The following is a 27,639-nucleotide window of genomic DNA, read 5'->3' on the forward strand; positions in this document are numbered from 1 at the left end:
TTTCATTCTTTGCTGAGGTTCATAAAGCACTTAATGTAAATGTATCCCCCATAATGAAAAAGTAATACATGTCGGACAGTTGTATGTTGGCTTTGGTAGTACCGCACAGATAAGCCTGGAGTGAATTTGAAATGTCAGCACTGAACAGGATCAGGCAAAATATCCAGCTTTAGTTTATTAGCAGCATCTGCTCTATCCTCTCTGACAGCAGCAAGGTTTTCAACTGCCACTGGGACATTGTAGGACTAATCTGACCACTGGTTAATTTAGCTGCGAGAACGCAAGGTGCTCTCATGAAGCGTGAAAGGACTACCCTCCTCATTCCCAATCCTCACACCACAGTAATTGAACTGAAGCCAAACATGACTTGAAATTGCACGTGATGCATATTTGAATGCATGGTTAGCTGCAGAGAGCCAACATGGAATCTGAAAAATATCATTACTGGAGACGGTACCTGTTTGTGGTTCCACAGAAAAATAAGGCTGGCCCTGTAGGATGCTGTAGACCAGCCTGGCACTGTTGCCATATGTCGGGTCATCTGCATCTGTAGCGGTGACCTTTATAACTGACGTACCTAAAGAAGAAGGCAATAATGTTAAATCATAGGCCATTAAAGGGATCCAACACTTTTGGATACTTGCCCAAAAGTGTGAAAGATCTCACAGTCAGAGATAAACTACCCACTGACATTCACAGCACAAGCTAATAGAGATTTTGCAACTTAGCAATTTATTATGTTATAAACTAGGGTATAAATGCCCTTTCAAAGGCAACAAGGGTATTCCAGAATAGGCAGACTTTAAAACCAAAAAGAGATGATCTGATGATGAACATCTCCGGTGCCTTACTATATCACAAGTCTATCATTGTCTCAGGCTGCATGTGAGTTGAAGCTTCAAATGAGCTACTCTCCCTGAAATCTGATTAGTTTTGCCCACTAAAATGAATTTACCCTCTATGCTTAACAACTTGTCTAAAAAATATTTAGAATTTAACTGGCCAAAACAGGCCATTCCAGGATCCCAGTAGAGCTGTGAATGGGGGGGTATCAGGGTAACAGATCGTTACCCCATGACAGGAAAGCATTACTGATGATGTATCGCACAGTGAAAAGCAGTAAACACAAACAGATATACACAAACAAATGTAGGCGAGCACACACACATAATCCTAGATAAGTCAGCAGTCTGAATGCAAAACAACAGTTGCAACAAGAGTACCGACTCACTTTCTGAGAGTCAGATTTCAGCTGTTTTGAATAATGCATGAGGAACAAGCTGTCAGGCATAGCCTCATAGTGAAAGAGAAGGAGCTTGACAAATATGCTCTTCCAGAGGTCCAGACTCACCAACATTGGACATCTCAGCCACACGCGCATAGTAAGGGCCATGAAGGAACTCAGGAGGATTGTCGTTGATGTCCTGCACCTTGACAATGAACTCTGAAGGAGGCTCCAAAGGTTTGTTGGTGTCTCTGGCCACAGCCTGGGCAGTTAGGGTGTACTGTGCCTGTTCTTCTCTGTCCAAAGTCTTTGTGGCATGAATGTTGCCGGTTTTGTCATCAATCACAAAAATAGTGCCTGCTCCCTCGCCTGAGAGAATGTATTTAATCTTTCCATCTCCTGAATCGACATCCGAATGAAGCTGGAAAAAAAGACAGTGAGAGAAAATGTGTGAGTTTTCCAACAAAAATGAGCAGGTCAAAAAGACTATGTGGTAACATGAAAGGAACACTGACTCTGAGGTAGAAAGCTTTTAGGCTCATCTTTAGTGACCCATGATACCGTCTTTGCTAGAGTATCATATTAAAACACTCACTATATCCTCCCTGACAGTCTGCTGCATCGACAGTGTGTTCAGTAGGGCTGGGTATTGATACAGATTTCCTGATTCGATTAGATTCCGATCTCGATTTGATATCGATTCATATGGGTACATTTCTGTTACAATGTCCATTTTGCTTACATATAAAAGGAATTATCTCTCATCTAATGCTCTAAATGATAAAGGAACTTTCTAGGCAACCCATCTAGGTACAATTTGGAAATATAAATTTTAAAAATTATATTTTATCATACGTTTTTCATGAAATTGGTCACATTTTAGCTTTTGAAAATGTTCAAATTCAGTCTATTCCATCAGTCAATGTCTTGAAATTGCATATATTATGTATATTTGTGTTACATTTTTATTTTTTTTACATTGATTTAAGTATTTACATTGATATGTAGAACATGTGCTTAATCGGTACAGTCTCTTTAAGACTAGCTGCATCAGCAAATATAATGAGAGAAGACGTGTGTAATTTCTTTAGGGCATCCATGTGTGATTAGAATTAAATGTTGCTCTTTTTTTCTTTTTCTTTTTTTTAAGAGACTTTATTCAATGACATAAATCTGTGGATCTCGTTTTTGGACACACAGAACGAGTTAAACCAAACTTTTACTCTCAACATGCAGTTAAGGACCTCTGTGCTAATAACTCCACCATACTACTCAATCACTGGTGAGTGAAATCTAAATATTTACTAGCCAGTGGCTAATCATAGACATTTTAATTTGCATAGTGTGAGATTTGGTTGCACGTGCAAGTGATTTACTTGCATTATAGAGTGTCGCCATATAGAGTGAAAGATCGATCGTGGGATTTAAGAATCAATATTGAGATCATTCAAACGAAGATCACGATGCATTGGAAAATCGATATTTTTACCCAACCCTAGTGTTCAGCAGGGAAAAATGCTTTTCTTGAGTGCAAATCTACATTACTCTCAAGCAAGCATCATATTTTCACATTAAAATGAGAGCAGACCTAATTTTAGTGATGCATGATTGTTTATGTTGCACACATACTGTAAGGAACTGCTTTAAATTAAGGGATGTTGATGATGCTGGTTAAAATAAAATCAAACTCCTGACACAGACTATCCAACTCAATAAGTTCAAACCTCCAGTTTGGTTCAAGTGGGAATTAAAAGGCAAATGTGCTGTAGGTTGGCCATGTAACTATCAGGCAGGCCCATAAATCGTCTATTTCCCTTATGCAAGAACCAAAGGGGACTGCACCGTTATTAAAAAGGAAATCCAATTTATAACCTTTAATCAAGTAGGCCACTGATTGCTTTTGTGGAACAAATGGAGGATATTGCAAGGACTCTGTCTGTAATGAAAACCCCAATGACTTTCATTCACAGCATAACCTTAAGAGAAAAGAGAGGGAGGTAAAGAGAGAACCAACATCAGGACAACAAGAAATAAGTGTGAAAGTTACTTACCCGGCCTACTAAGACAGGATCTGGGCCTGTGTACTCCTCAATGACAAAAAACTGGTTCCAGACCCAGCCTCGTTTGGATCGGTGAAGCACCTGGCCCTCCTTGCCCCTCTCCCTGTGTCTGTGTAAGGAGAGATGACGTCGATGGCTGCGCTCCCGTGGACCTGAGCTCCTGTATGCTGCTGCTGCTGTCGTCCATAGTGCAGCTCCCAAACACAAGAAGATCACCTGCAGTCTCAGTTCCTCCCACATCCTGCCCACACTCTCCACTTGCTCTGGGCCTTCCTGTTCAAAGCCCTTTTATGGGTTTTAGGGTCCAGTTAGAATCTAGTATAGCCTCTAAATGGGTCGAGGGGTTGGGGTCAGGAGTTCAAGGGTTGCTGACCTCACCGGATTTCACTTCCCACGTGGAGATCCATCACAAAGTTGTACTTTGCCTCTCTTTCTCACTCTCTATGTAGACCGTAGTCTGAAAAAAAGTGAATAGACATGCCATCAGTCACATTAGAGAGAACAGAGTATGTATATACAACATGGGTTTTTAGACCACACAGGAATTAAATCTGACTGTTGAAATGTATTAATTCATTGTGTAACAGTGTACTCTGAACTAATTAAGCATTAGAGGTTGTAAGCCCATTTGCTCTTATTCGATTAGGTATTACACAGTCAGTGGTCTACCAGCAAGCCATTGTTGCAGCAAGCTTTTCTCCATGTTGCAGAATATAAACCACTAGGCTCTGCAGGTCTTATGGCTGTTTATTTGATAAAGTGATGTAAAAGAACTTTCTGTACAATTCCCATTGAGAACTGCTTCATAATAAATAAAGAACATACTGTATATAAACAGACACAAAAAGAAAATGTATAGTCAATCACCTTTTAGAGCTCCTCTCTCTAACAACTGTCAATGGCATCCCTTTCCAATTCTCTATACTGTGTAAACACTTGTCATGTCACACATTCCATAATTAACCACTTGAGGTGTTGGGTGAAATCCCATAATGGTCGTTCATCGCTCTCTGTCTGGGTGTAGGCGGAAGTGGTATGGGAGTTAGGCCCGCCGGCTATTTTCTCATCCACTGAGCCGCAAACAACCTTCAGCTCTGACAACAACTGCCACTGTGGCCCGTCACACCCCCACACACACACTTACGCATACACTGCAGCATCCAAATCCTCACTTCACAGACATAGGAAAGAGGGTTTGTGAAAATGTGAAAGGCAATTGAGGGGTGTATAAGAGAGAGAGAGAAACTAAAACTATCCAATTCCAAATTTGCTAAGCTAAGCCTGCAAATATTTGACAAATAAAGTGCATCCAGAGGAGAACTAGGTGCCCTAACTCAAAAAGACCACCGTACTGCCAGGCCCTATAATGATTACATTATATTGCTTCATGCTCTTCTCAGTCTTGGCTGTAAAATGGCAGTGGCGCTAGAAGAAGAAGACATTTTATCCTATCCTTTCATTATTGACAGGCAACCAAAATGTCTGCATGCTCTGTTAATTTGAGTGGTTTTACAACCTCTGAAGCCTTCTTCTCAATGATGTTTTCTGGGGAATCTAGAGCATTTGCTTAAATACACATTTCAGGTTTTGTTCAAAATATGCTCAATCGACAGCATTTGTGGAATAATGTTGATTACCACAAAAATAATTTTTACTCTTCCCCCCTTTTCTTTATTATTATTTTTATTTTATTTTATCCCCTTTTCTCCCCAATTTTGGAATGCCCAATTCCCACTACTTACTAGGTCCTTGTGGTGCCGTGTTTACTCACCTCAATCTGGGTGGCAGAGGACAAGTCTCAGTTGCCTCTGCTTCTGAGACAGTAAATCCGCGCATCTTATCATGTGGCTTGCTGTGCATGACACCGCAGAGACTCACAGCATGTGGAGGCTCATGCTACTCTCAGTGATCCACGCACAACTTACCACGCGCCCCATTGAGAGCAAGAACCACTTAACCTTGGCCACGAGGAGGTTACCCCATGTGACCCTACCCTCCCTAGCAACCGGGCCTATTTGGTTGCTTAGGAGACCTGGCTGGAATCACTCAGCACACCCTGGATTCGAACTCGCGACTCCTGGGGTGGTAGTCAGTGTAAATACTCTCTGAGCTACCCAGGCCCCCCTTTTCTTTCTTTAAAAAAAATAAATAAATCGATATCACAGTGAGACACTTATGATGGAAGGGAATGGGGCACATTTCTAGAGGGTTTAAAGACATACACGTGAAGCTTGTAATTTTCTAAAAGCAATTACATTAACTATATCATTGAAACTAATGTATTATTTGAGCTGTAAAGTTGTAAATATCGCAAATTTTATCGCACATTTTAGGATTTTAGGGTTTAGAGCATTGCGTTGTCAAGGCAATGAAGTTGTAGAAGTCAAAATAAATTGTTGTGGTAATCAACATTATGCCACACATGCTGTCAATTGACCTTAACTTGTATTGAACATGGAATTTTACCTTTAATCAACATGGCTCCTTAGTGTGGATATATAAGGTATATAAGATATAAAACTCATTGGTGAAGTACATTTTCCATCCATGTAATATCAAAGGAAAAGGGTGGAAATTAAACCAGAAAGGACAACAAAGCATCTCCTTGTTTGAGGCTGTGATTACGTGACTGACATCTACTGCACCCAACAAAAACACTTTGATATCGACTGCATATTTTTCAATAAATCTTTGTCTGTCCTTATGTCAGAATGGGACTCTGTACTCAGAAACAGCTTTCCATGTTACCGTTCAAACTGTAACCAACAGCCCACAAGAAAGATTTCTCAGAAAAAAACCCTGGACTTTTTCTTATTCGTCACTCTTTGTTTCATGCTCAATACATGCTCTTTGTTTCAACCACCAAACCACTCAATTATATATATATATATATATATATATATATATATATATATATATATATATATATATATATATATATATATCATATGTATATGATAATTACAGTAAATGGTCAACCCCCAGACTGATTTATCCCAGGCCTGAATGGTGTTTTTGTATATCAAACCAAGTCTAGAGTCACTCAAAGATGGTAAGTGATTTGTCAACCCTACAACATATTTCACGGTGATACAATGAGTCATTTGTTGAGCAATCGTTTTGCCCAGATGTTCAAGTGTCTTCAATGAGCAATTTTAAGTGGGCAATTCAACCTCAGTTGAATGTGGGGGATATATCAACACTCTGTAGCATCTTACAACATTTAATGAAGGAATGAACATGCAGATATTGCAATTTAAGGGCAACAGGATTACTTTGTCTCTGGTAAAAAAAAAAAAAAGAAAGAAACTGCTAGCGTGTACTGTTACGGTTAATGGAGGGCAAGGCCTAAGTGTTTTGGAACCACAAATTATTACCCTGCCTCACAGCCTGTAATTACTAAGTGGAATATATTCAATGCAATATATTACACATATATAATATATTACCTTTAAACACAATATTGAATTTTATGCTATAAAATGCAAGTCCTTAATAATAATACAGAGTTATGGACTCAGTTGCCATTCTAAGTGCCTGAAATGTGAGGAAGTAATATAACTACAGAATCTGAGGGGCATTTGAAATCAAATGACCCTCTCATGAGAATTGGTAAGATTTCCCCAAACAGTAAAACAAATAAACGGATGAATGGATGGATTGATGGAGGGATGGATGGATGGATGGAAGGATTTCAAATATCTCACAATCCTTAGAAAAATGTCAAACTGGATCTAGAGCTCTTTCATGGCATAATGCAATCATTCAGAAGTCAGAGAAAAAGAAATTTTCTATCATATCTTATTTTTTTTAAAGAAAAACAGAGATAGAGGAAGGGTTACGAAATTACACTTGAAATCAAACAGAAGTGAAAGTGTTTCTGAGACCTGAGACATTATTTTCAGGTAACAGCCACTTACCCTGTTGGCTTCAGAATTTTCACAGCTATCACTAAACAAAAATTACAGCAATTCAGCAGCAAGCACACTCTGCTTCTCTGGAACTTCAACCACGAAGTTAGTATGAAAAGAGACTTGAGAGCAAACACTAATGAGAAAACGGTGTGGTCAGCTGTACTCTGTTTCACTCATTTTTCCCCTTTATTTCTTTCTCTCTTTTTTTTCTTTTTACTCGCAGCAACATTAACAGTTTTAGGACCAGGCTAAGGAACACCTGGATAGAACTGGTGTAAAGCAATAAAAATGATTCATCTCAGTGTAGACTTTATTTATGCTACTGTCTGCTTGCTCCCTTGGCAGTTATGCAGGGAATGTTTTCACACGAGTCTCTGAGATTGCATTTATATCTACAGCATGTATGCATATGCACACACAAAGTATTTTATATCTAAATTGGCTTAAGCAGTACACATCTTTTCCATGGGGTTTCTCATGCCCATGCAAGTGATATCGTCCAGTGATTTTGTATACTAACATTCTGCCACAAGCTAAGCATTTTTTTTTTTTTTTTTGCTGGCTAACCAGTGTAAGATGTTGTGTAGCGTTAACTGATAAGGCATGGTGGCACTTTGATTGTGTAAATAGCTTCTTGCTATTGTGTTACTGTAACATACAGTATCATGTCCAGTCTTTTTTTTTGTTTTTGTTTTTTTTTGGCAATTGCCATTAAATTAGACTTGGGTTCTAAATAGTTTCTTAAATGGTTCCTGATCATTGTTCTTTTGTCATTTTGCATTTGAACTGACATACGTTTGTGTTTCTGTGAAAAGTTCAACGCTCAATGCTTGGTGTTTACAATAAATCTTGTATGGTGAAACCTGCATGAATATATGGATGAACAGTTAATCTAATTCTGCTCACTAGTTACTGTCTTCCTTGTAAACAAGTGATCTTGCGTGTTATCGCAACAAGCCACTCAATCCCCTGTGGTAAAATGACTAAGACATGACATTGAGTTGCTTTTTGCTTAAAATGGTGGCAACCACAATGAGACAAAGGATCAATAAAATGGTTAAATAAAAACATACAAAAATATAACAATAGTATTTTTGTGGCTGGCAAGCAATGCAGCAAGAATATTCCTTTACAATTTAGAGTCTGAATCAGCCATTTTCTATCAGATTTTATTGTCAGCTAATTGTATATATATATATATATATATATATATATATATATATATATATATATATATATATATATATATTAAACCTTTCTTCAAGCTTAATAAAGGAGCACAGAAATCAAGAATTAACGTTTCTCAGTAAAAAAAAAAGAAAGAAAGAAATGGCATGTAGGTACTGTATGTACTTTGTATAACTCACTCTATACATCTTTGTTGATACTGTTTGGAAGTATTAGATGGTGTATCTTAATGATCAAGTTGTGCCTTCGGCCTAATTTTAATATGCAACTCCAGTTAAAGTGTGATTTTTGATAGTCTGTTAAGATTTGTTTATAAATCATGTGTGACTATACAAATGAGTATAGTTTACTGTAGCTCTATCATTTGACAAGGGCTTTCTGAAAGAAATATAAAAAGCATTAAAAAAACATATTCTCAAGTATTGCCTGCTTATTTGATGATTGGCTTTGAAGCTTTTACAGAAGAAGCGAAGAGCCATTGGTAATTGCTACTAGGGATGGGCACGAGTACTTGAGTACCCGAGTTATCAGAAGTGACATCAACGATCGATCATGAAAATGATGATCGAAAATGAAAATGCTGACAACTACCTGACAACTTACACAAACGTGTCAAAGAGGGGCCTTTTTTAAAATTTTAAGATTCATTACATTGTGATTTTCTGAGTACCTTGATTGTCAACAGACATAGCAAAGTATACCAAACTGATAAACAATGCTGCAACGCTAGCATTTGTTCTACAGGTTTACGATAATGAAAAGAAAGTTTACTCTACCATGTTTCAAACATCTGTCTCTGCAAATGTTTACAAAAGTTTTATTGTCATATAATGTAGAAACTTTGACTCATTAATGTATATCATTTCAAAAAGTGAAGGTTTATCATTGACTGTAAATCTCCCTCGGTGCCGACATGTGTCACACATTTCAGCAAAATCAAGCTGAAGATTTCCGCACGCGTTGTAAATCCAATGTAAACTTGTGTTCCAAAGTCCTAGTGGTGGCGTAGTGACTTGCCTCAATCTGGGTGGCGGAGGATGAATCTCAGTTTGAGACCATCAGCATCTTATCATGTGGCTTGTTGAGCGCGTTACTGTGGAGACATAGCGCGTGTGGAGGCTCATACTATTCTCTGTGGCATCCATGCACAACTCACCATGTGCCCCACTAAGAGTGAACCACATTATAGTGACCATGAAGAAGTTACCCCATGTGACTCTACCCTCCCTAGCAACTGGGCCAATTTGGTTGCTTAGGAGACCTGGTTGGAGTCATTCAGCAAGCCCTGGATTTGAACTTGCGACTCCAGGGGTGGTAGTCAATGTCTTTACACGCTGAGCTACCCAGGCCCCCTCCCAGTATGAAGTTTAAAATTCTGAGTTAAATGGGAGGAAGCATGAATCATCACAGCAACAAACTCCAACAGAGCGCAGCGTGACATTCTGTCCAGGGCAAAGACAGCGCTCCAAACTCTACAGAAGCGTGCACACACACATACACAAGGCGAGCTCTTTCTTTCGAACATCTAGAAGAAGCAGAGCTGAATGCAACAACGCAGGGTCTTCAAAACTATTTTCAACTTAACACAGCATTTTAAAAACGCAATGGTTATGGCACGATGGTCTCCAGTCACACCAATCGCAGTTTGCAGAAACACGGTTCAGAAACAGTGGTGCACACCTACTAAGCTTATTACGGTAAACTGAAGGAAGAACAGACACTCACATTCTGAGCATTGTTTCAATGAATTGGCCAGTGAGTCTTTACATAAAGACAAAATATTATGAATTATATTTTGATAATGCCCTCTTTTGTACTTATTGTAACAGACTAGATTATAACAGCCTATAATAATGAATAGACACTGGCACAGCAACACGCAATGCAGCAGCCAAAGACGTATAACATACAGTATATGTACATACTCTATATGTCTAAAACTGGGAACTTTTGAGAACCAGGGTGTCATTCAAACCTTTCCATGGCAGTGTTTGTGTGTAGCATGTGGTCTCCTCATAGACAAAAGTATCAAGACAGTTTTCAGTTATGAAAGCCAAAACCTGAAGTACTTTTTGCCTAGAAGAGATACCATTATTTTGAGATGAAATATAAAGAAAAAAAATATTTTGAGATGAGTAGGCTCTTATAAAGTAGAAGTTTTCATTCAATGGCTAATTGCTATTTTAGGCAAACAACCAAGCATGCTTTTAAAAAGTGCAGTGTAACAGGAAGTCATAACCTCTAAACATTACACATGCTCATGAAAGACCTGGCAATTGAGATGTGTATCTATTCACTTCAAAGTTCTGCCATCAAAGCCTTTCCCGATGCTGTCACGGAGAAAAGAGCTTTTTGGTTTCTTATTACCCGGCAGCACTTCCACTGGTCAGCGATTGTGCTCACAGGGCAAAACCTGACTCTTAATTGCCGTTCAATTACAGAGACTAATCGGTGGAGGTGTTTCGCAAACAAAAATCCCTCAGCCTGGTTCACTGCAGAGCTAAAGAGCTGATTTGTATTCCAAAAAGGTGACTAATGTTCATGCCTCTTTCTCCTCTCCTGCCTCCCCCACTTCCTCTGAGAGATCGGGATTATGAATATGCAAACAGTCGTGGCCAGGTTTCTAAGGTATGGTTAGAGGAGAGGGAGCATGATGGAACGCATTCTGCCTTCATGTTTATGTTGTTGATGCAGCTACTGCTGCCACCAGGAACATCATGTCAATGGACAACCACAGTTTCTAGGGATGACAGCTAACAACCAACCTTCCCAGTGAGCGCAAAGAGTCCACACTGCTCAGAGCAACGGTGGTAAATCTTGTAACTTGGACTTCAGAGATAAATGCCCTTATACTTTGTCAATGATGTTATTTCAGAAGAGCCCAAGGCTCTGCTACTGTCTGTTCAGCGGCTCAGGATGGCAGCATGTGCCCTTGGAGAAGAGAACTCAGTATCACCTTACTAAGGCAAACAAGGCTCAGCACTCTACTTATGTTACCTAGAATAACATGAAGGTTAGCCGCCTAAAGGCAAAAACAAGAGTTTATCATATACAATATATACCTTGTTTTCCCTACATACCTCGAATATCCACTGTAGGATGTGTGTTTTAGTCAAACAGAACATCAGCCTGAACATCAGGTGAATAGCAGTATATCCTGGTAATAAACAGAACTCTAAAAATATGGCATAAATGGTGTGTCTTTGGTGTGTGTGAATATGCAGATGGGAGTATTTGGTGCGGATGTGTATTTGAGTCATTCAGCCACAGTACTAAAACTCATTAAAGCTTAACCCGTAATTATTAACTACAAGGATCAGCTTTTGCACATGCCTGGTAATGATAATTCATCTCATTATTCATCTCTGCTAACACATCACCCTCAAGTTTATTCATGCAAGCACAAATACAGGAGTATTAATAACAATCTGTAAATTATCCCTGCCAGCCTGTGTTTTTCCTGCCATAACCCCAAAACAAGAAATATAAAATACTCCACTAAATAAATAAATTGTTACAGTAATAAGACTGTGTTAATTTTCATGAATAGATGTGCAAATATACTGAAAGCATAATTAATTTCCTGCTGCATGTTGTAGATGATGACATGGAAACTGAAATCAATGCAAAACTAGTTTTGAGCAATTATCAAGGAAGTTGATAAGAAACAAACAAAAGATGACAGATAATCAGTTCAAGGAGACCCACATAGCAGTGTTAAATCTAGTCATTGAAGTCTATAGAAGTAGCTCATGCATAATTGAATAAAATATTAAGCTATTAAAGATGATTCCGGGGTTCTAAAGCCTCTCAGCTGACTTCATGGATGTCATTTAACACGGTTTCTAATTTTTAAAGATGATTGTTCCTTTCTTCTCTTTCCCCTTCTTTACACATCAATAACATCCCAATTATTTCTTCGGTATTATGCTACTCCAATAACCACTTCATAGCTTCACTGTATATCCAAGAATACTAATGACTAGGTTATAAAAACACTGACTAAAGACAGCTGCATCTCCTCAGAGCTTCAATCACCCACAAGACACTTCATCCATTATTATGTACAATGCTAATAAAGGCCCTGTGTTTCCTCTTTTGTCTTACGCATGAGGCTACATAATATTTCTGTAACTATGGAAGATATGCTTGCATATTTTTTTCTTTAACAGCTACATTACAAAGAGGTGAATGGTGAGGGCCTGCCAAAGCCTCTCATTCCCCAAACTTTTCATTTCCTGGAAAATGGAGGACTAGTCAGGGTTTTCAGACAGCCCTGTCCCGGAGGATCCGGGGAGCAGGAAACTGCGGTGTCTGGAATTAATTTGAGGCAAAAGGAAAATAACATACTCAGGATTCTTGAGGTTGGGGGACAGCAGACAAAAAGTCATGGATCCCACCAAACGCTATGTAAGGAGACACTGAAGTGAGAGAGAAATGAGACTATTATGCTACTATGACAAACTCGGGTAAATTTAGGGAGCCATTTTAAGTCGCAGAGCACAGACAACTTATCTGACCATGCCAAGACTACTGTGCTACTATAACAAACTCAGGTGAATTCAGGGAGCCATTTCAAGTCGCAGAGCCCAGAAAACTTATCTGAAAATGCCAAGTCCCCTATTTATGTCACTAGGCATATTTCAATAAAACTCCCTTCTGAATTTCAGTGTAGATTTTTATTTTTCTTTTTTTTTTTTATAAATATAAATCCACTCTTTTTTTACCAATAGCATCTGCAAGCTATTCCCATACTGAAGGCACTTGATTGACAGATTCATTGTTTTCGAGAGCCTGTCAATCACTTTTTTCAAGATGATTGAAAAGCAAATGGTGCATTGATAAACATCACTCGATTTTTAATACCTTTTCACGAAGCTTCGCCTCTGAGGAGAGGTTAATTCACTGAATTGGTAAACATAGAATTTAAACCTCAGAGCCATTTCAATAGTGTGCACAACAGAAAGGGAGAGAGACTAAAAAGATTATCCAGCTGCTCTGGTGCAGGACTGCATAGGACTAAGGATGAAATTGTGTCACCTGGAGTCAATAAATATACAATAGACTTGTCCTAAAGCAATCATCACACACTTTAAGAAATGTCATGGCTCAGATAATTCTCTCATTGTTTACAAAGTGATCAATAAATATAGACAGAATAAATGGACTGGATGACTTTGAAAATATCTTTGAAACTCTTTCTTACAGTATCTCTACATGTTAGTATAGAGCTTAGTCGGAGTAGGACCTTTTTAATTTGATAAAGAATGAGGCTGTGAGGCATAGTCTGTACAATGGCTTATACTACAGTAAAGGTCACAGATCACATCTTCTGAGTTTTTGCCTACAGAAAACTTTTTGGAAAGATGTTCCGTCAGCTGAATGATCAACACCAGTTTAAACAACAGTACAACCCATTGAACAGACTGTATTCTACTTCTGTTCCTCACAGCCTTGTTTCACTCTGGTCAAAAATTAAATGAGGTACTATTCTGTCTAAGGTCCATTAATACTGTTGAGCGAAATCTGTAAACCAATATGGCTTTGCAGCAGAACTTGGAGAATAATACTATATATATATATATATATATATATATATATATATATATATATATGTGTAATTTATATACAGGGTTGGGAGTGTTACTTTTGAAATGTATTCCACTACAGATTACAGAATACATGCTGTTAAATGTAATTTGTAATGTATTCCATTAGATTACTCAAGGTCAGTAATGTATTCTAAATACTTTGGATTACTTCTTCAGCACTGGTAGATTTTTTCACTTGTTTTGACTATAAAAACTCTGCCAGTACAGTAAGACAAAATACACGTTAAAAATACATTCTCTGAAAAACCTAAATATCTTATGCAGTGTTGTTTCTAAAACAAGATAAATCAAACTGATCTTGTTTTAAGGATTTTTAGATATTTTTACAGGAAAATAATAATTAAAAAAAATGAATATGATTTTTGCCCTAATATCAAAGGTCTTACTAGACAAAAAAAAATATATATATATATATATATAAGAAATAAAACAACAATAGCAGAAACTGCAGACAGTAAATTTTGTTCTTGGAAAAAAAAATATTAAGCTGCATTTGGACCATTTCTAAGGGCATTAGAGAGAAGGCATCTGTCTCTCAACACAAGCAATTTGAAGCTCAAGCTTCCCTTTAACTATGGCTTACAGACCCTGAGAGGTGGTTAAAACAGGGAGCTGTCTGTCCTCAATCCTCCAACCCAATCCTCCACTGTCATGCACTGCTGACTCAACAAAGATGCTCTGTCTTCCTTAAAACATCTGGTGGCAACTGCCTACCAGCAGGTCTCCTTTGAGATAGCCTCAAGCCACCAATTAGGTGTAAATGATTCAAAACGGGAGAAGGCAGTGATATAATAACACAAACCTTGGACCTGTAGATCGGTGAAGAGTAAACAAAAGAAAATGTAGAAAGGTAAACACGATTCCATTTGATATCAATCTTTTCAAGACATTTTGGTTCAGACAGGGTTTATTTGTAAGCATTTACATTTACTTAGGTTAATGAGTCATAATCCAGAGTCAATTAGGAGACACTCTTATCTGTAGAAGTCACCATTCAGGATATTAGTCATCACCCATGCCAATACATGTCATGATAAGGTGAATTTATAGAGAGGTGCCATAACATTTTTCACAGATGGCATAATGGCTTAAAGTGTTTTAGGTCTATATATGTGATATGTGGCATGTATAATATAACCATCAGTTGAAGGATATCTTCCCCAACCTATCCAACATTGAATTCAGCATTGTCGCCTCTATATCTTATCAGCTGGTTTTTTGTCTTTACATAATGACCTTTTCACAAAAGCATACGCATCCAGATAGGCACGTGAATATGTCTCATGGGGCGTCAGTTGACACAATCCGCCATTTCAAGAGCAGCACAAATACGGCTCGTCTGCCTGCTTGATTCTGACCCAAGCTGCCCAGGCCCCAGAGCACATGGTCACACTTACTGTGCAGCAGTAGAAATTAAGAAGATAATAATTTGACAAGTATCTAAGGAAGCAGGGCAATCCTCTCTTTATTCTAGCAAGTGGGAAAATGAGATTGTTAATCCTCTGGGGCTTACATTTGTTTTCTGTATTTCCAAGTTTGATTCCTCTGGGATTTATGAACCATCATAATCCCTCAACAAGGGAGTTCTGCTTACTTTATTTATTTATCTGGGCCTTTTAATAATTTATTTATTTATAAATTGAATGAATGTTAATAATTCATTTATACATTCATTCATTCATTCATTTGTTCGGTAAATATATTTCAGGTTTAATATAAGTTCTTACTGAAGAATTTGTTTCTTAATATCCAGTCAGAGAAACAGCAATATTTCATGCATTATTCAAACAAAAGTGTCTTTAAAAAATAAAAAAAATAAAAAATAAAATAAAAAAAAGATACACTTAAAAAACTTCCCAAAAACTTGAATTATGAATTCAATAAATTAAATCAACGTCTGTCAGGGCTTTTTTGGTGTCTTTACACTAACTGATTTGTGCAAATTAGCTTTGCCTTGAACTGCAGCAATACCACTGATCTGTCATTTTTGTATCTCAGTTTAATCAAGCTCTTGCTTACAATCAATGTATCCAGTTGGTCTGCTAAACACCTGCGGAATATCAAGAATCAAGGAAAAAATCCATCTAGGAGTAATAATTTGGATGGATGGGAGGTTGCTTATCTATTTATAGCAATAAACTGGAAACTAGTTCGAAAAAAATCTGTCTTCTACCATGGCAACAAGATGATAAATCTAGTCTTTCAACTCACATGGCTAGAACTAAACTTATCATCTCTGTTTAAAATCCAGAAAGCTAAGTGTTTTGTTTCAATGCCTAGCATGTGCGCTGAGCTAAAGCCAGGCCTCTTGGTCAAACGGTTTAAGACAACAGAATCATCTGCCATAAAGAGACTGAGTCCTCCATAAATGTCACCAGCACGCTGATTTATCCTACTCAAGGCCCAGGGTCAGGGGTTAAGGCTCAGAGGGGGGCTAACTGCTGCAAATGTTGATATTAGCATCCAGCTCCCAGGGCATTTGCTTAAACCAGGCATCTCTCTTCTTGCCTTTTTTTTTTTTCTCACATTGTAGACAGGACAGGATTAGTGGCTGCTGATAATCATGACATATGGTACAGCTAGGCTACAAGCCATAAAAAATATCACACACACACACACAAAATAAATAAATAAAATCATGAATTCAAAAGAGATTCAGTAGTCCACATGGTTGTCTAAAAAGAAAAGAAGTCAAGGTACATTAATGCATATTGCAATGTGTGAATGCATCATAAGATGATGAGAGCTGTCACATGTTGATGCAATAAAATAATGAGAGGTGAAAGATTGATTACCCGCATTTGAATCAACTACTCTGTTTAAGGTATGTGGAGTACAACAAACCAAATCTCTGACAATAAATGGTTACTTTATAATATTATTATTATTATTATTTTTTTTTTAATTTTTAATTTTTACTTTTTCTGTTTTCTGTTAAAGCCCAGCAGTGAAGATCATTCATATCTTGTCTTCCAAAAAAAAAAACAAAAAAAAAACAAACAAACATGCGAATAATAATAACTGGGAACATTTTGTAAAATGTAATGTCATGTCCAAAGCTAGCCAACATCATAGGGATCTATGAATTCTTCTTCAATTATTTACAAGTATTTTCACAACTTGAAGAGATAAGTCATCCTATGCACTCTCAAAATGCCATTTCTAAGAATATTTTCTATGAAAAGAACAATATAGCAATATAATATATAATACTGCAATATAAGTGTGAGTAGTGGCAGCGGTTCTCCCATGATTTCTTCAGGGTGTCTGTATGAATCCATTTTGCAACCTTTATTTTTTTTTTTTTGTGAGGCTTTTTTGGTGAGACTTTCAGGCCCTACTACCACTATTATTACAGCTGAGTATGTGCACAATTCCAGAAAACCTTCCTGACAAATACATTGCACACTAAGTGCTTGTTATGACAAACTGGAGAAGCCTTTGGTCTCATAGCCAATTAGAGCGGGGAAAGCACTGTAGAGAGGAACTCACTATACCCTTCATCCTTACACGGTGCTACATGCTAGAACAGCAGTGGAAGTTGGAGAAAGGTTAAACTATTAAATGCTATATGCTTTGGGCCCGCAAATGACTTCTGGTGACATATTGAATTTCATTTAGTGTTACACTAGCATCAAATCAACTTTGGGAGCTAGAAGGCAGACTCACAGTCAGTTCTCTGAAATCCCTGAATAACAATGATGGCCACTGATTCAGTAAAGTAATGAGGGAGCATGAGAAATGGTCTCTCCGTTGGAAGTATTGGAGGAAGAGCACTAGGGGGTTTTGAATTAGCAGACATATCAGCAATCATCATGGAATATGACTGTCCTAACTATTTTAGAATGATATGCTCTGTCTGTAAAATAAAATCCAAACAGTTGAAATGTGACTCAGTGTGACTGTGTGTAGAGCTGAAAGGTCATTGCTTGTCATTAGCCTTTGTTAATCTCAGTTTTGCAATTATAAAAAAAAAGTAATATATCCAAAGCTCAGATACAGATGTTTGTCTAGACTTGTCTAGAAAAATGCATCTAGAAAGAAATGTTCCAGCACATATATCCAATCACAGCCCATTGAGTGTTGCTGCTCCCCAGCTGCACGACTGCAAATCTTAAGGCATGATAAGAGTAATTAACAGTGTTGTCTTGAAGCCTGGCAGAGCAAGTTACCCTTGTAATTAAAGTGGGTAGGGTCTCCAATCTACTGGAAACAAATAAAAATACTCAAGCTCTCCAAAAAATAACAGAGGAACTCATGTGTGTGCAACTGAAAACTCTGTTATGTTCTGTCTTGTGTTGTGTTTTTGTATAAAACATTTTTTATCTGCAACAGTTGTTGCATGCTAAACACTGTGGTTCTGTCCAAATAAATTGCCTGAGCGAATCAGGGCAAACAGGAAATTGGGTTTGGGCAAACAAGGGGCATGTGTAGACCGATTAGGCCTGTTTACGAGGTAAATATGCAGGTCACAGCTGTGTGGAGCCACTGCCACAGACATCATCTATGCAACACATGACTGAGCATCCTGCCAAGCTTTCTCACCAACCAGACACTACTGTTATTTGTAGCAGAACTCATGCTCAAATTCACAAATTATGGGAATATAGTGAATAGATAAGAGTTGGGCCCCTCTTTATTTCTTTTTGAATTTTGTCTGTCTTTGTGAATTTTAAATATTTTTATTTCATAATTTATTACTGCTGTCCAATTACAACCATTTGGAAAATTGTTTCTTTTGAATAACAATAACCAGAAATTACCCTGGGATAAGAACACAAAAAGTGGACATTAAAGATGCATGGTAAGAGAATAAATAAGTAAAACAAAATACGATCAAAGGAGCACAATGTAAGCAACCTTAAAGGGTTTATCGAGAGAAACAGCACATCTCCATCTCACAAATGGCACTGTCTGGCCCTGATTTCCAGCACTTCAAATGGGGCGGGGGTGGGGGGTGCAATCTGAATGAATAAGCATCCACAAACAACATGCATTCTGCCTAACACAGGCAGCACAAAAACCAATAACAGCTGCCCAATCTCCCGCAAGCACGAGCTGGAACAATCAAAAATGTCTTAGACGTAAGCACAGACGACAGATCTGATTGGCTGTTTCTACAGGAGCATAGCAATGGCTTAACGTGCATTTGTTACAGAGAGAACAAAAAAATCTGCATGAATGCTTTACTCTGTTCTTCTGTGAAAAAAAAAGAAAAAGAAACTGGACACATTACATTCAACAATGTAATCGGAGCACATTGTTTCTTTAACATCTCAGAGGAAAATATCACGAGCTGAGATCAAAAGGGTCAAAGATAAATGAAAGACTATTCTCGTTCTCTCCTCTAAGACTAGACTTGCCTCATTGTAAAGAAATAGTATACCCAAATATGAAAATTCTATCATAATTTCAATTCTAATTCAATTAAAATTCTAATATCATTTCAAACACATTTGGGTTTCATTCTTAACCGGAACACACACAAAAAAAAACAACAAATATCCCAGTCCGTCTTCACAATACAATGGCAGCTGAAACAGTGCTTTGAACGATCTTCTTTCATGCTTCGTTTCGAGCTTCTTTCATGCTCACACTCATGACCGTGCAAGAAAGGATTTTCACAGAAAATTCCTTAAACTTTTGTTTCTCACTAAAACCTATCGTATGCCTTCAGAAGACTTGGAAAATGATGCACAAGCCACATGGACTACTTTTATGACACTTGTAGGTGCTTTTTAAACTTTAAAGTGTGTTAGTATCAGTTGCCACAGTATTGAGAAGATGGAAGAAAATGGCTGGGTATCGCCTGGCACTTCACGATATGATAAGTATTTCAATACACATGTCATGATTCCATATATTGTGATACATCACAATATCATAATTTGATTCTGTTACAGATTAATTCAAATTTAAATTCCAATTCATTTGGGTATATTTCAGTTATATACTTATGTCAGATGAAGAGCTAGTAGCTTAAAACATCACGTTTTTGTCTCTTGGTGAGCTCATTAAATTGATTTGAAAGTAACAGTGTACCAACTTTGTTGTGTGTTTACATGATATGAATACATAAATAGTTTAATATAAATGTTGATACATGGATCTAAAGTATCAATACAATATCATTAGAAAAAATATTGCGATATATCAATATTTGATTGTATTGACACAGCCCTAGACAATTTTTTTCTTAGAGAAAAAAATAATAATCATATGGTTTGGAATGACATGAGGGTGATTAAATTAGGACATAATTTTCATTTTTGGGTGATATATTCCTTTAAACCTAACTATACATATTTACTGAATTGTTGATATGAAACAAATCTGATAATTCACAGCATATTCTGACGTTTGTTTCTCTGTTTTTCTGTGGTGGGATGAAATGAGTGGCTGATGAATAGCTATCCTCTTTTAACAGCTAGTCATCTATTCTTCTTTTTCATTCCTTTTCCAGACCATTTTTTATCCCCAAGAGGAATCTCAAGCTAGGGTGCAGTCCAAGTACTGACTTCACCTGAAGCATCATCACCAGCATCAAAACCACAGCCTTAACACATAGTATTTTCTTCTCGGTGTGGAGGCGGTTACAGGCCTATGCCTGGTGCAAACATGAGAGTTAGGGCTTATATGTCTCACTGTGTGTGTGTGTGTGTGTGTGTGTGTGTGTGTGTGTGTGTGTGCGCGTGCATGTGTGTGTGTGTGAGTGTGTGCGCGTGCATGTGTGCGCGTGCATGTGTGTGTGTGTGTGTGTGTGTGTGTGTAAGAGTGCAACAATATGAGCTCAAAAAAACTGTGATTGCATTGGTAATATATGTAAAAGTGGAGAGCGGCAGAAGCTTAAGGAGACCATGGGTCATTGAAACGCTTTCCCCCTTTGAGTGCTGATATTCCTGGCACCTCTTCTCTCTCGAGGGTGATGTTTATGGATAAGCTCTTGAATATGTATTCCACAGATTATGAGATGTGCCTCCAAACAACTTTCCTTTATTTCCTCCAAAAGAGGTCACTGACCCCGCGTTGCTGATGGTCACCTCGAGCCCAAATTAAAGCACTCCACTTTTCCTCCTTGACTGTCATTTATTTTGAAGAAGAGGCTCCTACTGCATCATATTACCTGTGTGAAAGCCCGCAATTGAGGAGAATTCAATAGGCTTTCAACATGCATTTAGCCTCTGTGGGAGTGGTGTCATATTTGCAATTGTGTATATCTGATAAAAAGGCAATGTTTCTTCCTTTGTGCACAAAAAAAAGTGCACATCGAATTATTGCAGTTCCACCTATCTGACCCTAATTTTGTAAATCATTAGGTTTTTATTATTTGTCTATAGTTCTTCAAGTCAAACTGCAAATGATTTTCTCCACTCTGGTGCTTTCTAATAGGATTTGTGCAGCAGCATATTTGATTGTAGTAATCTATTTACAGAAATCTTTAGAAATGAAGAAATCTCGAGAACAAGCTGTGAAAATTGTAAATTGCTATTAAATGGGGCTTTGTGCCTGCACATCATTGATGCCCTGTTTGCATAGCTGCGGTGAATTCAGATAAAATCATCATTAAATAGAAAAGACGGGCCATGCAACAAACCTGGTGATACATGTGAGATAAACCGATATTTAGATTGCTTGATAGATAAGTAAAGGACATTTGAAAAACTAGCTGCCCTCAAGCTGAAACAAGCATTAATATTAAAATAAGCCCAAAGCTGTCTTCCAAATCATTAATTCCAGAACTTTGCAAGATCAGAATTTAGTAGTCAATACAAACCCTGTTATTAAAAAGCACTTGAACCTCCGTGCCTCCAGTGCATTCCAGGAGCTAAATGATAGAAACACCATCTTATAGTGATAATAAATTTCTTCTTTGACCTATACAATGCACTTTTTTTATTTATTTACACAAAGTGACCTAAAAAATTCACTTTTTTTTATTTATTTACACAGTTATTTATTTATTTACTTTCTATTTCTATTTTATTTCTTTCAGTGCTCAAAAGCTGGGAGCAGTTGAATGGTTATCTTGATAAGAGTGGGCCCTGAGCTGCATGCGTTGTGACAGCTTCCAATGAATATCAAGTGACGTGAGTCATTCCGGAGGGGACAAAAAAAGCCTGTGGCGGTGGGGGCGTGGTCGAGCGTTTGTCCGGAGAGAGAGAAAGCGGTAAGGGTGCACACACCTGAGCACTAGATGTCTAACACCTATTTCTGATTGCAGTGAGCAATGGGGAGAGCAGTATAAGGAGGAACCACGCCAGAAACGGGAAGAGAGAGTCGCGCTTCAACAGCCAGAGTGTGTGTTAATTTATGTTGAAACTGAAAAGCTATTTTGGAGTTACATGTTATTAAAAAACTTCCTTTTGAGTTGAAGCCCCACGTTTTCCGCTCCCTCCTTTCACCCAACCATGAACCCCATTACAAAGCCCTTCCATTGTAATCACTACTTCCTTTTAAACAGCCACTACCTTAAGGCGTAGTAGCTAGAGGTGAGGTAGGAGTGCTGACATACACTCACAGTCGCTTGCCAAATTAAAAAAGGCTCCAGCCTGTTTTTGTAAATACTAAACACATCCTGGAATGCTCAGTGTGTTTCAAGTTCATCCATTTGGACTGGACGCACACCATTCGCTCTGGCAGCGAAATCCAGTGTGCAAAAAAAACAAAACAAAAGAGAATAAAATCAATAAGCTTGAATTGTCGATAAATAAAACTTTAACAGACAACAAAGTGTAAAAAAAGTCATTGAAAGTGGATGCAGGCTAGACTGCTGAGAGGGAGATTTTTAATGTACAATCTGGCTTCTGTATCTCACCCACTCATGGACGCTTCGCTAATCGGCAGCAGTTGAGCCTCATTCATCAAAACGGTGGCTCTTGTATCCTGCTCCCGCCCCTCACTCGTGGGGGGTAGAGGCAGATGTAACTCCCAATGTGTGCTCCATACTGTGGCTAATGAGTAAATCTGTCATTTTCACCATAAAAAGGTCTCAGTTCTTTAAGCCTACAATCTCCATCATGGCTGATTAGTTGTGGTATGCTAGATTCACTATGAAATTCGGCTACCTCGCCATTTGGCCTAGCATCCCTCCATGTTTATTTCTCTCTTTTATACTTACGTTCCGAATCCCTCCTCTCTCTTTTCACTTTGTTCTTTCGATGGGTGTCCTTGACATTCTTTGCCCATATCTCTTCCTTTATGCAATCATTTGCCCCATTATTACGCAGACTATAGTATGGAATAATTCATGACAATGAATTATTCCAATGGCTTAATGAAAGAGAGCTGAGCCTTGCATACTCTTTGCCAATATGCCAGTATAGACACAGTAATCTTACATACTGACAGTAAGAAGTCAGTGATAATGAGGGAATATATTATGCTGAACACTCAGTCATAAACTCAATATATAATACACATTTGTGCAGTCCCCCCCCCCCCCCCCACTCTCTCTCTCTCTCTCTCTCTCTCAGTTTTTGTTTCTCTCTCTTTACTACACAATTCTGTGCTCACCAGCAGCTTTGAAATGACCTAAAATCATAGGCCTTCAATTTCTTTCAAGGGCTGCACAAACCCCATGCATTTCTCCACAGATTTAAGTGTCTTTTGAAAGTTTTATCCCTGAATTCGGTGAGGTGCCACTAGCCAGTCATAATCTGTTATTGTCTGCCTGAAACCATGTGTGATTAATTTCTCTTTTAAATGAACCGTCCAGCCCAGTTTGGCATTGGAGCCGTGATGGAGCCACACTATAAATGGTTTATGTCATGGCTTTTGTCAAGTGCCTTTCCCCTGCAGCCTCGCTCAGTAATTGAAAAGCCACCTCTGACGAAGGGACTGAGTGACTGTGTTTGCTGCATACTGACGACGGAGACCGAGGGGAAAATGGTCCGAGAGACACTGACCACCTCAATGTGAGTAGCAATGTGAGTAGCTACTCAACAGGATATCCAGAGACAACTAAATTGACCAATAATGACTCACTAGGCACCCTCTGTCCACACAATAATGTGTTCTGTTCAGAATGGGTGGGAGGTGGAATAACTGGATGACTGAATGAATAACAATGTTAGAGCTCTCACTGAGCTTTGTGTTTGTATCAGATGTGTTCATTGTGAATTTGATTTAATCTTTGAGGAGACTATGTCTAGGCATGGAAATCTCTCTCTCTTTTTCATCCTTCTCTCTCTCTCTCTCTCTCTCTCTCTCTCTCTCTCTTTCTCTCTCTCTGTTCTTAGCCCCTGGTTTTGCTTTGCTTGCATACAGAAGGGTTATGATAAATGATAGCATCTGCCTGCATTCTTCCCCACCTGCATTCAGAAATTCCTTTTACAGGTCCCCACTGTTGACACTGTTTAGCAAACTGCACATTCAATTCAGGAAAAAAAAAAAAAAAAAATATTAACTCTATAAAGTGTATTTTAACATCTATTTAAGCTACTTTAAATATTTTGTCAGTAGAGTGCATATTAGGGGTGGGAATCCGCAGGGACCAAGTGATTATATTAAATCAATATTTAGGTCATGATACAATAATATTGGGATATGTTAAGTTTTGTGTTTTGTAATATATTGCAATAATTTACTAATTTTTTTCTCATTCATCTTCAGTGGGGTTTGGTGCGTCTACATGCAGTCAAGCAATGGAGTTAAATTTTTTACTTTGTATTTTGGTCGAATTGAAATAACTGATTGAAATAATTGCTTGTTGATCTAATGCCGTATTCTCACTTCTAGTCTGAGTGGTGCTCAATCTATTTGTTCCCTAAAATGCTAACATAAATTATGTTACAATACTTATACAGCATTGTAAGTTCAAATATTGTGATACTTTGAAATATCAATGTTTTCTCGCCTCTAGTGCATAATGCAGTGAAATCAGGCCAAAGGAAGCTGAAACATAATGCATCCATGGACTTTTTTTTTTAAATCAGCATTATTTTAGAAAAGATTTTATTATAAAAATGTATAGAAATGTATATATTTTATTTATAAAAATGTATATAAATGTATAAGGGAAAGTGTATTTTAGTTACTGTAATGGTTTACCATTTCACAGCACTGTTTTTTTAAAACACCTTTTTGACTTCACTAGTGCAGTATGAATTTTTAAAAGTACAAATACTCAATGAAGTCTCTCAATTATTATGACCTCTTGCATACATAATAATAGGGTAGATGCTATTTGCACCCTGGCAAATACTGTATCATTTTAACCCCAACCCTGGTACAAATAATGGTAGATACTATTTGCACCCGTAATTAAATACTAACAGTATAGGGTATCACTACAGCGTGTTTATTGTGTTTATGTACACAAATTACCCATGAGTTAACCAAAAATTTACCATGTTTGTACTACAATAACCATAGTATTACCATGGTATTTTGAAGTAAAATCATAGTTACCACAAAATTAAACATTTACTATATAAACACCATATTACTGTAATAACACTATTGTTAATTGCATTAAATCTATGGTTTCTGCCAAAAAACATGGTTACTACAATATTACTATAGTGAAACTACCTTTATATTAAATTGTATGTATTATTAAAAGTAGTACTAAAGAAAATATTAAGAGAGGAGACAGGAAACTGAATGGGAAAAAGAACACGACAAACGCGGAATCGAACCTGGGTCAAAAAGGCACAGTCTCACCACCGTTACACCCTATGCCACTGAAGTGACACTCACAAAGCAATTTGTCATAAATGTCTATGTTTTCAATAGACTAGAGGGGTACAAATAGCCATTTCTGTGTCACAGGTGTTATTTACATCTGGGCGCAAAGAGTCACTCCATTATAATAATTCTGAAAGAATAAACAAAATGCTGTTTTAAATATTTTAGATGGAGTATAGCATATCGCACTGCAGGACATGTCAACTTACTAAAAGTATTTTATTTTGACTACTCCAAGACACATCTGCAACCAACCAAGACTTACTTTCCTCTCTATTCATTCACCACTTCTATCAACAATATGCTGTGTCCCAAATAGTCCTCAGATGGCGAGAAACACCTCCAAGTTAAGAAAATATAGAATTGTCAGCTTTCATGCCACTCAAAATCACCCATTTCCTTTGCTTCAAAAGCTGCTTGGAGCAGTGCTTTTAAAATCCCCCATTTGAACTGTCCCCAAATACAACATACAGCAGAGTTTTGCACTAAAAAAACAAGGCAAATCTTTTGGATCTTAAATGTCACCAGCAACTGTTCTGCTCGCAGCCTTGGCTTGAAAACCTGCATGAAGAAATGAAGTAATGGAGTCTAATTACTCTAGTATATGTATGTAACAAGTGAAGTAAGGAGGGCATGATGCAATTTATAAGCAATGTTTTTACAGTCTCTGTGCAGTGCATTTTGTCACAGTCACTTATTTGACCCTTCCATACACTGCATTCCCTACTGTTACCAAGGAGAGCCATTCAAACACAGACAGCTGTCTGCAAAAAAAAAAAAAAAAAAAAAGAGGGGAAGGATTTTTCAAGACAGCATTTTGCATGACAGTTGAAGGAAGTATAGCTTGTTTGCTCTTTGTGGGAGTGGTAGTCTGATTTGCATGGAGGGGGTTTTCTAGTTTAGGGCCCCTGTACACTGCACTGTCCTGGTCACTCAGCAGGGGCCAGTCTCCTCCATTACAAGTTGATTTGGTTTACGACACCAGGCTAACTGTCATGTTAACGAATGCCTTGCTGGCCATCACAAGGCCCTGTGTCCTTGTGGAAGCGACAAGCAGTGTCCAGGCCTTTTACTATACTCATTGAAAAGGCCATTACATCCCATCTCCTGCAACAGTTGTACTGCTAATGTTTAACAGCCTAATTAAAAAGGGAAGTGGCTGCTTTTCTTGAAAGACTGTCTACCCATGGGCCACCCACAGTGTCAGGCAGCTGGAAATCATTTCTGCCTTACTGTAACCTACAAACCTCTACAAACAGGGGTCAACAGGATGTGGACACCCTTGCTTTAAATTATAACAATTAAAACCTCAGGCTGGATGAGTCCCTGAGGCCCCAAACTATTTACTACATAGCTTGTCGGTGACAGATAGAGGTCTAAAAAGAACCTCCCTGACACAACAGAATTTACAAAGGTGTGAAATTAACTAGAACTTGGCATCACTGTGATCCAGTCAAATCTAAAACGCCTTAATGCATTTTTCTAATGCAAGATTGAAGAATGATTCAGTAAGGCTATAAGCTGTGAAAAAGCTGTTGCATCAAAGACAAACAGCCCCGCAAGTGAAATGAATATGTATCTTCTTCAGTGATAGTGCTACAAAATTCCTGAGGGTGCTGGCTCCAGGAGTGTGAATGGGTTTACTGATGCAAACTCACATTGACAGGCACTAAACAAAAGTGGGACATTGGATGGAGGGACATACACTCTCTTTCTACATCATTTTGTTTCATGATCTTTTCACACTTATTTATTATTATTATTATTATTATTATTATTATTATTATTATTATTTCAGGGCTCCAAACTGCAAATAAATGGTCACCTTTTTGCTATATTATTTTTTCCACTGGTGTGACTAAATTTGTAATGAGTTGCACTGGTGTAACTACAAAATTGCCCAACCGTTTTTGAGGATATGATGCTTTTTTTCTGCTGCATATGGGAAATAC

The 27,639-nt window shown here is 37.8% G+C and overlaps 1 protein-coding gene across 1 annotated transcript in view; it reads right to left on the minus strand.

The window, feature by feature from the left end:
• The window catches only part of LOC127411545 (cadherin-11-like), a 64,974-nt gene that overhangs the window by 22,063 nt on the left and 15,272 nt on the right, over positions 1 to 27,639 (minus strand). The window contains exons 2-4 of the mRNA XM_051647211.1: positions 3,277 to 3,742; positions 1,352 to 1,646; positions 458 to 577 (exon numbers count right to left, since the gene is read on the minus strand). Coding sequence (XP_051503171.1) covers positions 458 to 577; positions 1,352 to 1,646; positions 3,277 to 3,525 — 664 coding nt within the window. The 5' untranslated portion in view covers positions 3,526 to 3,742. The remainder of the gene's footprint in view (positions 1 to 457; positions 578 to 1,351; positions 1,647 to 3,276; positions 3,743 to 27,639) is intronic.

This window comes from Myxocyprinus asiaticus, chromosome 2, assembly GCF_019703515.2.
Source record: "Myxocyprinus asiaticus isolate MX2 ecotype Aquarium Trade chromosome 2, UBuf_Myxa_2, whole genome shotgun sequence".
NCBI lineage: Eukaryota > Metazoa > Chordata > Actinopteri > Cypriniformes > Catostomidae > Myxocyprinus > Myxocyprinus asiaticus.